At 40.6% G+C, this 12,014-nt stretch overlaps 1 protein-coding gene across 3 annotated transcripts in view; it reads right to left on the reverse strand.

The window, feature by feature from the left end:
* The window catches only part of LOC310671246 (uncharacterized protein), an 82,052-nt gene that overhangs the window by 24,565 nt on the left and 45,473 nt on the right, over window positions 1-12,014 (reverse strand). For all 3 annotated transcript variants that reach the window (XM_083426987.1, XM_083426988.1, XM_083426989.1), the window contains 8 exons: window positions 11,692-11,794; window positions 7,973-8,078; window positions 5,894-6,099; window positions 4,999-5,087; window positions 4,149-4,223; window positions 3,758-3,890; window positions 2,766-2,920; window positions 1,211-1,505 (listed from right to left, as the gene is read on the reverse strand). In XM_083426987.1, the coding sequence (XP_083283113.1) occupies window positions 1,211-1,505; window positions 2,766-2,920; window positions 3,758-3,890; window positions 4,149-4,223; window positions 4,999-5,087; window positions 5,894-6,099; window positions 7,973-8,078; window positions 11,692-11,794 (1,162 nt within the window). The remainder of the gene's footprint in view (window positions 1-1,210; window positions 1,506-2,765; window positions 2,921-3,757; window positions 3,891-4,148; window positions 4,224-4,998; window positions 5,088-5,893; window positions 6,100-7,972; window positions 8,079-11,691; window positions 11,795-12,014) is intronic.

Here is a 12,014-nt window from a genome sequence, read left to right on the forward strand (position 1 = left end):
CCTGGCCTTGTTCCAATTCACTGGACTTGCAGTGCTCCAACTTCTGCTGGGCCTCTCTAAAAGGCTGGTCCTGCTACTGTCCTCTACCTGCCCTATATGAAGGGGAGGGAGTTGGGATGCTTCTGGGTGAGCTACAGATGGTGCCACTGATCTAGAACTGTCTATCATGGGTGCTTTCTGGGGTAGTTGTTGGTGCTGGGGAAGAGGATGCAGTGCCATTGCGCTACCTGGTAAACGGCTCTTCTTGATGCAGGTGAAGTGAGGGAAGGTTCCTAAACCCATTTGCTGATTTGTGGTCCCTTATTTCAAGTTTGTACTTAATGCATTGGGAGATGGGTTGAGAATGGGAAGGAGGCAGGGTGGGGGGAGAAATAGGCTGTAAGGCTATAAGGCTGAAGGCTGTAAGATTTTTTTTAAAGTTTAGACCTGAAGAAGGAAAACAGTCAGTCTCTTGAAAGTTCCAGCAGGAACCAAGCATTCTGTGTGCGAGGCAGGGTTGATCTGGAACAAAAGGCTAACCCTACCTCTGGAGAGGCACCTGAAGAACTGGGCACTGCCTACAGTGGTACCTTGGGTTAAGAACTTAATTTGTTCCAGAGGCCTGTTCTTAACCTGAGGTGTGCTTTCGCTAATGGGCATCCTGCTGCCGCTGTGCACTGCCGCGCGATTTCCATTCTTAACCTGGGGCAAAGTTCTTAACCTGGAGCAACTACTTCCTGGTTAGCGAAGTTTGTAACCTGAAGCGTCTGCAACCTGAGGTCCACTGAATATGTATCAGAGGGGACATATTATCTTCAGTTGAAGGAATGCCCTCCAATGCCCTCTTCTCATAGAAAAGAATGAAACTAAAACAAAAGATGTGCTTAAACTCTTGTGCCAGTAATTAGGCTTGAATTTTTTCCCTATGGCTATAATAGAAGGCTTCTTTCAAGTCCAATTGCAGTGGGGCTGGTAGGGGAGGATTTCAATGTACAGGAGTGTGTATCTCTGATGGAGAGATAAGGCAAATCTTTCCCCCATAGCTGCAACTGGCCTGAAATTGCCCCTCTGTTGAAACTAGGTTTGAACAAAGCCTCCTTTCCTAGCCAAGCCAAGGCATTCTTTCAAGCCTAATTGTGAGACTGAGACATTGGGAGGGGGCGCGTGCTCAAGAACAGGGAAGGGAAACTCCGATGAAAGCAAATAGTGGAAGTAGATAATCTTGGAATACCTATGTGTGGAATTGAATCTAAGCACTCTAGGGTCCTTTTTTCCTTCAAATTTTGGATAGTCTCTTGCTTTGATTCTGGAGCTCCTGAATTTTCTGGAGCTTCTGCAGCTCCTGAATCTTCTAAAGCTTCTGCAGCTCCTGAATCTTCTGGAGCTTCTGCAGCTCCTGAATCTTCTGCAACTCCTGAAACTTCTGCAGCTTCTGAGACTGTTTCTTCTTTTATCAAATGCAGCTCTTTACTTATAATCTCCTGTATTGGCTCCACAATGGGTAACTCACTCTCTGCTGAAGCAACCTTAACAAGCAATAAAGTAGCATTAGTTTTCAGGAGGAGGAGGAGGAGGAAGAAGAAGAAGAAGAAGAAGAAGAAGATTCAGTTCCAACACCCTTAAAAACACACACAATTTCTGAGATCTCCAAAGGTCTAGCAACATAAAATCTGGAAATCCTATAACTGTAATGTAGACCCGAGCTAAATCAAAAATTGTGGAAACGTTCCATGTTTTATGTCCAGACAGCTAAGAAGGAAAGGGTGAGAGAGCAAAAGGAGATGTTTTCCTCTCAAGAATATTAGCTTACAAGTGAAGCAGAATAGCTAATTGCTGAATCTGGACTTATGGGACCTGGTGAAGTTGATCACTTCTCAGTCAAAGTCATAGGAAGCTGCCATTTAATAGACATGTGCCAATGAAGGCAATCCTTAAGCCCCTCTTGTGAGCATAGAGTGCTCTGCAAGAGTGTTCCTGGCTATCTGGCCTTATAAATAATTTTCCCTGTGGCTTTTTGCCCTTGATGGGAAAAGCTTGTCCACATATGGTGTAAAGTAGTCGTAACGTCTCTGTTTTGGCCATCTGTCTACAAATTCAGGGAATCAATACATACGAGGTCACCGCTATTAAAATTAAGCAGTAGAGCAAATGTTCTGAAGTGTTTATTTATTTATTTACTTACTTAGAATTCTTCTATCCTGCTTTATAGCCCAAACTAGGTTGCCATAGCAGCTTACAAAAATAAAGCCACAGTCAAAATCTAGCACAGGATCATAAATTACATGGTGCACATATGGAATCAGGATTATTAAGGCAGAAATTTCTTGCCCTTGATCTTCCCTGGTGTCATACCAGACAGAAGTTCCCACCGAGGTCCTCTGAGCCAAGGAAGTCGGGCTGTAAACTCAGTCCATAATGAAAGCAGTCTTCTGATATTTCAAAGAGACATCTGCTCTTTTAGCAACTCTAGGAGTACTGGGGAATAGTGCTCTCTTAGACACAGATGAGAGGTTGTGGTGTCCCTTGACCCTGTGTCTCTTAAAGGGGTCTTAGTCTATCTGAGCCATGTATCACATGAGATATGGAGTATTGCTGTACGCTTCAGTTCAAAATTGTATAGTAAGCCAATGATATTATAAACTTGGCTCCAATGAAAATTTTAAAAGGGGATGCATGCTCAGGATATTAAGACAAAGAAACCTATAGCTTCTGTTTTTCTACTCTCCAAATGAAGCCTGCTACTCTAGCAGTATAGTTAAGTTAGCCACAAAGGAGGTAATACAAACCTGCTCCTTAGGTTGTGTTTCTGTCTTGGGCTCTTCACAGATTACAGATGAACATGGAGAAACTCCAAAGAAAGGTATTTCTAAATGAGTTTGTGCTGGAAATTTTGGCCCAGGCACATACTTCTTATCATCTGTCACAACCATTCTTTCGGACACTGAGGAAAGAAAACAATGAGAACTTCAATCAGATCCTTTGCTTCTGCTCCTTGTATTCTTACACGAAGAGTCAATGAAACTTTTGACTGTGAACAGAATAACATGCCCTAACAGGGTGGTGCTGTGGTCTAAACCACAGAGCCTAGGGCTTGCGAATTGGAAGGTCGGCAGTTTGAATCCCAGCAACGGGGTGAGCTCCCGTTGCTCGGTCCCAGCTCCTGCCAACCTAGCAGTTCAAAAGCATGCCAAAAAGTGCAAGTAGATAAATAGGTACTGCTCTGGCAGGAAGGTAAACGGCATTTCCATGCGCTGCTCTGGTTTGCCAGAAGTGGCTTAGTCATGCTGGCCACATGACCCGGAAAAACTGTCTGCGGACAAATGCTGGCTCCCTCAGCGAGTAAAGCGATATGGGCGCTGCAACCCCAGAGTCGTCTGTGACTGAACTTATCTGTCAGGGGTCCTTTAACTTTTTTAAAAAACAGACAGCCTATCAATTCATCGGCTCACACCATTACTCAGCTATGGTTAGAAGCACTGCAGATGCAACCGAGGGAACAAAAGGGGAATGGAAGCCAAATGGAAATGGGGCCACAGAATGGATGGGAGCAATCAAGATGCAAGGTAGAAAAGGGCAAAACCAGTTCCCAGCTTCTCTCAGTCACAAAACACTTCTAGTGTTGTGTGCTGAAGCAAGCCGATAAGGAACAGGCTCTGCCATGCCAGGGAAAAACACTGTTGCACTGCTTTGGGATAGGTTTCCAGGATGGAGGGGAGGACAAACCCAAAGATCATTAAAAAAAGCGCCCCCTTGATTATATTTATATTTAAACCATTACTTTCAGCTTTATCACGTTCTTCTAAGTCGGGAGTTCCAGGTTGGAGCAGGAAATCAAATAAATTCAGAGAAACATCTGAGGAACAGGGAGAGCAGTAGATTGCTGAGGGAGCCACTGGTAATCTCCAGACTGGCTAATAGGGAAGAGAAAAGTACAAATGCATGTAATCTGCTTACTATTTTTTAAATAAAATTGTTTATAATTGAACATCTAAAATTACTTCACCTGTTTACACCTAATTATATGCCTTTTAATGGATTAATTCATTATTTGCCAATTAAATTTAAGTAGCTGTTGATATAACTTAAAACTTGATATAGGTGTCTTTTGTGCTACCGAAGGATCTGTGTCATAACTGTGCAAAATATGCTTCATTACACTACAACCCAACCTTTCCTTTCTTCTTTGGTAAAACCAACAAGTCTGATGTGAAGTCTTCAGTGAAGGTATATCCCTTGTAAGGTACCTAGAGAAATAGTAAAGATATTCATGGTATGATAAAAGTCTATTTTTTATAATATTGCTATTAGTCAACAGGAATACGTGTTACAGATGTTCAGTGTGTTCAAGTCATAGTTCAATCCTATATATATACATTCAGAAGTAGGTCCCATTGAGTTAAATTATGGAATCAGCTACACAGCTTTAAATGTGTTGTAAAATGCAATATACAAATGTGACACTAGATGGAAACAGTGAGCTATGCTAAATTCAATGTATTTTTCAAAACATTTTTTAAAAAGCATTTTCACAGTGGTTTTTATATGTGTGTAGATTCCACCTAGGTTTACTACCAAGTATGTGGGTATCATATTTTAGCCTTAAAGACTTAATAGGGTGATACTATGAAAAGTATTTATTGTAAGTTTGTGAAATCTGATCCTATACAGAAATAGATCTGCCCCGAAGTAAAGCAGATCCTAAAAAAAATCTACTATAAATTAAATCTAGAAACATTACATAATGTTGAATTTATTTAAATAAACTGTGGCAATCTAGTCTTCAACATAGCATACAGGAAAAAAAATATTATTTTGTTAATGACAGATTCCAAATCTAAGTTTTAAAACAGATATTAGTTTTGCAGTTATTGCAATGCACGGCATCTAACAGCGGGTGGCAGACTTTGCACCTGATTTTAGATGCAATTCAGTTTAGTGAATCATGTCTCCAAGAGCACAGTATTTAGGCAACCTCTGTGTCTTCATGTTGCTAAAAATGCTATGTCAGTTACAACATACCAGATATGATGCCATCTCAACTGGCTTCGAGACGTAAGTTTTCCCTCTTTCTAGCTCTTCCAGAGGTTGACTTTCAAAAATATAGGATTCTGGAGAAGAGATCATGATAGCAGCATTTATATTGCAGCATTCACATTGTAACATGAAACCGTAATGATAAACCATTCTTATTTTATTTACAATTTCTACTTAGCATTATACGCCTGAAAACAATAAAAAGAAATATGAGTTGTTTTTCACATGCATATTGGTCATCAATAACTAATTTTCTGTTCTTCACTCAAATGAATGGGAAAACACTGCCAAATAAGATACCACAGTGAGCCAGGGCAGATATAACACAATTTCCCTGAAAACCATGGTTTCCTGAGTTTGGTTCCCAATTTGCAAAGTACACTTCCTCTTCCAGAATGGATCCTTTTTCTCTTTAACAATTGGTTCAAACCCAAAATTGTTGAGCAAACCCCCACGTTACAAAACACGATTTCTCGGTTGACTTTCCCAAGACAATTCAGGACAAAGTACCGCCTTTCAGAAATTCTATGGCATATGTCAGCCTTAGGTTACTGTTACATCTGTACTTACCATGATTGACACAGACCAAGAGTTCAAACCCCATTTCAAAACATGGTTATGACAGAAACCTTGGTTAGAGTTGGTGTACATATGAATACTAAATGCTGGTTAGCGGTAAGTTTGCTAATTGCATCATGCCAAATTATCTTATACACCAACTAGCAGAAAAGGCTGCAATCCTATACACACTTACAGAGTAATAGGCCATAGTGAATACAGTAGGACTTGTTTATGAGTAAAAATGGATGGGATCAGACTGCCTGAGTATGAAATATTATTTTAAAATGAAGAAGTCTGTTAATATAATTATAGAGGTTACCTGTTGCTGAGATGCTAGAGGCATCAATATTTGCATTCAATAAGCCCAGTGTCTTACTGTGAGACAAGACGTAAATATCATTTTTGAAAGCCAGTAAAATATCACCCGAACTATTCAGGAAACAGGCTGTGCTTAAAGTGTTATCAAGAGTAATATCTGCCACCAAATTCTTCTGTGTATCCCATAGCTTTATCGTGGAATCTGAACTAGAAAATAAAGGGAACATCATGGGAAATAGTCTTAAGACAGACTATAACTCACTCTGATGCAGAAGCTTACTTTCAAGACCCACACAGTACTAAAGCAAACTGGAATTGAATCATACACATTTCATGCGAACATCAGTTTAGACTGAATATACCAGGTTCCTGATCACAGGATGAAGGTTTTTCTAAAATCATGTGTTTTTATTGTTTGTGTTAAATGAATGAAATCCTACACTTGAGAAATAAAACAAAATTATAACACACACAAGCTTGTATCCAACAGTGTTGCTCAGCTGATGGTAAGACTTCCATGAGAAGAATGGGGAGGGAAGTAATTTTAAGTCATCCCCACTCTACCCTGCAGCCCCCCATGTCTCCTTAAACCTTCTCCAGAGGGTGGAAGAGACTCTGGAGAACAGATTTAGAAGGGACATGGGAGGCTGAAGGGAAATTGTTGTCCTCCCCACGTTATTCATTTTCTGCTTAAATTCCTATTAAAAAATGTTTTCATATACTTTGGCAACAATCTTTGATTTCAGTGGGCTAAAAGCACCCTCCCCAACTAATTCTACCTGTTAGCACCATATCCTCTCTATTTCTAGATATAATACCCCTCCCTCTTAGCTTGTTGCTGAAGAGGCACTTTGAAGCTCCTACTTAGACATCAGCTAATTCTAGGTGCTTGAAAAGAGCCCTCCACAGGTGTCAATCAGCTGATTGCCAGTGCTTCAAAACACAGTCCCCAAAATCAACTGGTATTGGGAACTCCCTAGTATAGCCAAGGGGTCAGGTAGAAGTGGTTTAGATTCAAAGATATTCCGCCAGTGCTTTGAATCCATTCCGCTCCCCCTGGAGAGAGAAAATGCTCCATTTTCTTTTTTCCTAGAGGTTGCAATTTGAATTGCTGAAGGAGGTGCTTTGAATCCAAATATCTTTCTCTGCAGAGGCAGGGCGGGGGTGAGGAAATTACCTGCTCTTGTTATGGCAGCAGATGATTGACTGGTGAACGTTATCAACCACCTGACAAAGTTGACCCACAGGGGCTGGGGTAAATGAAGATCTGGCCTGCCAGCTAGCTAAATCTAATTCCCCACGCCTCTAATATGAGATGCTTCAAGAAACACAAGCAGGTCATTCAGATTTGGTTTTCGGCATGAGAGATTGGATTCTACACACTCAGTTTAAAGCCCAAATAGATATTAACTGTATTGCTATTCTGCAGCTACTGCCCACACCAGTGGGTGGGGCTTAATGGAATGTGTCTGGACTGTATTATTTTGTCCCTCCCCTAAATCACTCCCCCCACCCACCCTCTGCAATCTTCTTCCATGCACACAGGCATCTCTCTATCTCCAGGTGCACATTTAATAAATAAATAAAAATTCACTGGATGTCTGCAAGTTATCATATTTCACAATGGGCAAAATGGAGACTTGTACTCTTTTTGAGGCAGGGGATAATATTTATTTCCACTTAGTGTCCCCCCCCCCCCCAATACTAAGGTCATTAACAAGAGTGATACCCCACCTGATAAACAACAACAAAAACAAAGCAACAACAATAAATCGCAGCAGCAACAAAATACTGAAATTATGATAAAGCATGCCAGCTTTGCCTGTAACCATCTCCCTCCTACCTAGTATTTCTCTTCTTAGGGTGGAGATTTATTTATTTTTTTTAAAAAAATACAGTATTAAAAAGAAAAGGTTAAAATAATGCTGGTGTCAGCAGTGATGGGTGCTGGAATTTGCCCCACTATGCTGGGTGCTGGTCTGGGGCAAGCAGCCATAATATAGATTTATGGATTTTATAGCACATGTACCTGTCTTCCTTTTCCCATGTTACAAAAGGTAACATCAAACTATTCACTTACCCGCAACTTAAAAAGAGAGAATAATTCTTGCAGGAATCCACTGCCAGTACAGGGCCATTGTGGTACTTGTCCGAAAAAGCATCTTTTTCTTCTTCTTCATTCTTCCCTTAAAGAAAAGGAATACTCTGATATAATTTGTGAATTTGAGGATCTGATTTCAGATTCTGAATGCACCCTTGTCAGGAAATGATAATATCATGTGCCAGAACAGTGGTGGGTTTAAGGTCTGCAGGGCTCTGTGAGCAGCCTTGGTGGGGAGGGGTATTCATTCACCTTAACCCTCTCCCAAACAATGTGGGCACCGTCAGGAAAAGGTTATAATGACGATGTGTCAGCCCTGGGTTCCCCCTCCCCCCCTTGGTCTTCCCTTAACCCACTTCTCTCTCCAGTGGGTAAAGTAACACAGGAGGATAAGCTGCTTGGGATGGGTGGGAATTCTGCATTCCTCATTTGGTGCTTTTTTTACTCTTAAAATTGGAACTCTACCAATCTACTTTTACTTTTTCCACAACTGAGGCAGAGTTAGGTTTGCCTCTATCATGTACAGATTGGCCCTAAATGGGGACTTATCAGTTGATCAAGTGAGCAAGTTATTTGACTCTTGCCCCTGTTTTAAAAATGTGTGTGTGTGTGTGTGTGTGTGTGTGAAACACACAATTGGTTTGATCCTATCTAAACTATAAAATAGGCCCATGTTTAGCCAAAGAAAAAGAATTGTGTTCTAACCAGATACCCCCAGGCCATTGAAACCGAAATACAGAATGTTCCAACCTTCATTCATCTCAAAAAAACCAGAAGCTTACGGATAAGATATATTACTTTTTTGTAACTTTCTGAACTCTTCATTGTTTTTATAAGTTCTATCAATATAAAAGAGTGCAAAAAAAGCAAAAAAACCACACAGGTGAAATGAATTGAGAGAAGCCATTACTAGTAACAACTAGTCAAAAATAGGTTTACTAGCAAGTCAGCCTCTACAGAATGAAAGTGTGAATCATTTTTGAAATGTATTACAAAACTTCAGTAGAACTCGAAAGATCTACTACGGACTAAAATATGTGGGTGGAATTAAATGGCAAGCTCCTTCTGTACACAAGGTTAGGCATGGGAAAAGTCAGTGCTACTGTTGATCATGAAATAGCTGCCCAGATCATCCATTCATGGCCAGAAGGCTGTATCAACAGCTGAATGAGAAACTGCATTAATAATTTTCTGAAATAATCAATATTCTCATTGGATATTATGCATATACAAATATAGAATGAGGATGACCATGCAATCTTATGCATGTTTATTCAGGTATTTAGTGTGGCTGACTCTCAGGTAAGGATTGCAGGCTTGTTCAGAGGGCACTCAATAAGAAGTTGTGCCTTTGAAGAAACAATTATGTCATGAAAAGTTCTATTGAGATAACTTAATGGATTAGAACTACACACATTCATTTATTTATAGTGTTCTCACAGAATGATGTCCACTCAATTATGTTAACACAACACCAACACCTGAGCAGAATATATTGTGCTTTATTCTGTTTCCATTTCTTTCTGTAACCTAACAACTTTATTACTAAAATATTCTGGCTTCGCTTTGTTTACTTCCAAATGTCATGCCCACTCTCTGTTCTCTAACCTGCTCCACTGGTCCACTGTGCCTCCTGCAGCATGTGAGAGGAGAGACTGGAGGATGCTAAAGCTCAGCCATCTGCTGAGAGGAGCACATTGCCCAATGTCCATGCCTAGTGCAATCTGAAGTGATATGGTTGTGCAGCGGGCCTTTTCTTAGTGCACAGAGATGAAATGCAAGTGAAATGATGTGTGTGAGCGAGCAAGAGAAATCAGGCAAAATGGCAGGTGTTTGCATGATAATTTGATGCCCGTGTGAGAATGATGTGTGTTTTTTGGCCCCACTGTGGTCATGTTGGCCCTAGGAAACTTGACCTGAGAGAGGAAGCTTCCCCACACCTTCTGCAGATATTCAGCCACTGTGTCCAGCTTTTGCTATTTGGAACATGTTTATTCAAGATACTTGGAGCATTGAGGATTGCCGCCGCATTTGCGGCACTCATGTCCATCATGACTGGATCATTGTGATTTAAAATGCCATGAGAAAAGATGATGCCCTGACTCCTTTTAAGGAAGCAATTGGCAAACTCCTTATCAAGGAGCCATTGCTTGTCCCATTGGATCTAAATAACTATCATGTGGTGTCATTTTTTTCCCCCAGGCAAAAAGGTCCTTGAATGTGGAATTGTTCGCCCAACTCCACATTTTCTTGGATGAAAGTGATTATTTGCATCTATTCCAATCTGTTTTCCAGCTTGGATGTGAGACTGAAATTCTGTTGCTCACACTGGAGGATAACTGGCACCAGAAGAGTGTGACCCTGTTTATTCTCTTGGATTTGTCAGAGATTTTTGATGCAACTATGTTTTCTTTGTTGTTCCTGGCTTGATGCTCATTGTTTGCTAAGAGAGAAACAAACCATGGGCACTGGTTCACATGTAATATGAAGCCAACACTGTGATTTGTTTTGTTGTAGCAATGGGAAGAGTAAGTTGGGAATGGTTTGAGCATGCTGCTTATTTTCTGTAAGCCATAGCTTATTTCAAGCTATGGCTTACCAGGGTGTACAAACCAGGTCACCAAAACGTTATGAGGCCAACAAAGTTTAATTTAAGGATTTCTCCATCTGCCAAAAGAATTAGTTTGGAATCCTATGCACACAGGCTTGTAAATCCCATGGAAATCAAAGAGACTTATTTCAAGCGAAAGTAGAAGCAGGCTGCACTATCTGAGGTTTTTTTGGGGGGGCAGGACAAATGTCTGATTATTACTTTATTTATTTTGACCATTTATATACTGCTTAATTGCAACAGTCTCTAAGCCAGGTATCCCCAACCTTCGGCCCTCCAGATGTTTTGGACTACAATTCCCATCATCCCTGACCACTGGTCCTGTTAGCTAGGGATCATGGGCATTGTAGGCCAAAACATCTGGAGGACCGCAGGTTGGGGATGCCTGCTCTAAGCAGTATACAAGTTACTTAGGACAAAAAGATCAGTTAAGAGCCAGTGTGGTGTAGTGGTTAAGAGCGGTAGACTCGTAATCTGGGGAACTGGGTTCGTGTCTCTGCTCCGCCACATGCAGCTGCTGGGTGACCTTGGGCCAGTCACACTTCTCTGAAGTCTCTCAGCCCCACTCAGCTCACAGAGTGTTTGTTGTGGGGGAGGAAGGGAAAGGAGAATGTTAGCCGCTTTGAGATTCCTTAAAGGGAGGGAAAGGCGGGATATCAAATCCAAACTCTAAGATTAGAATTCAGTTAAAATGCCTGCTGGACATTCAACAAGGACACGGCCTGCCTGACCTGAAATAATGTCACCAACATTTAGCTACTCTGCCAAAACTAGCCTCTATGTAATCCCACTGTCTTCAGTGAAAGATTTAAATGTGTGTTGAACTCTTTCTTCACTTAAAAGTGCTTACTTTGGCTAAGTCATGCCCTTTATACCAGCATAATGTTCCTCAGGAACAATGTTTTAACTTTTATTTTTATGCTGATTTACTATGCAATCTTGTCATCACTTCTCAGACATACATGTAGGACTGCAGCATCAATGTGTTCAAATCTCCATAAAAGACATTAACAATTTTATTATAAAAAGGCTAAGGTTTCACTCTTCCTATTTGTATGTATACTAAATTATTTTAAAAGAATCTCACCATGATATTTCACATCTTTTCCAAGCAAAGTTGTTTTGTTGTCTTCTTTTATATTTAAAACATCCACACTTCCAGATGTCAGACCAATGAAGAGTGAATTGCTCTGAAATAGGTATATAATTTCAGTTTGGTATATACAAACTCACTGTTCTCTCTGTCTATATGTCTAGTAACTTATAGACAAGAAAAGAATGGCCTTCAGATTGCCACCCCTTTGTGGAGAACATTCCTTCATGACTATCTTATAAAGCGATTCATCTTCCTTCAACCCAATTCTTCCTTTTACACAGCTTCTGCAATGACTATAAGAAAAGGGTTTATTT

The sequence above is a fragment of the Podarcis tiliguerta genome, assembly GCF_965153285.1.
Source record: "Podarcis tiliguerta genome assembly, chromosome: 2".
In the NCBI taxonomy this organism is placed as follows: domain Eukaryota; kingdom Metazoa; phylum Chordata; class Lepidosauria; order Squamata; family Lacertidae; genus Podarcis; species Podarcis tiliguerta.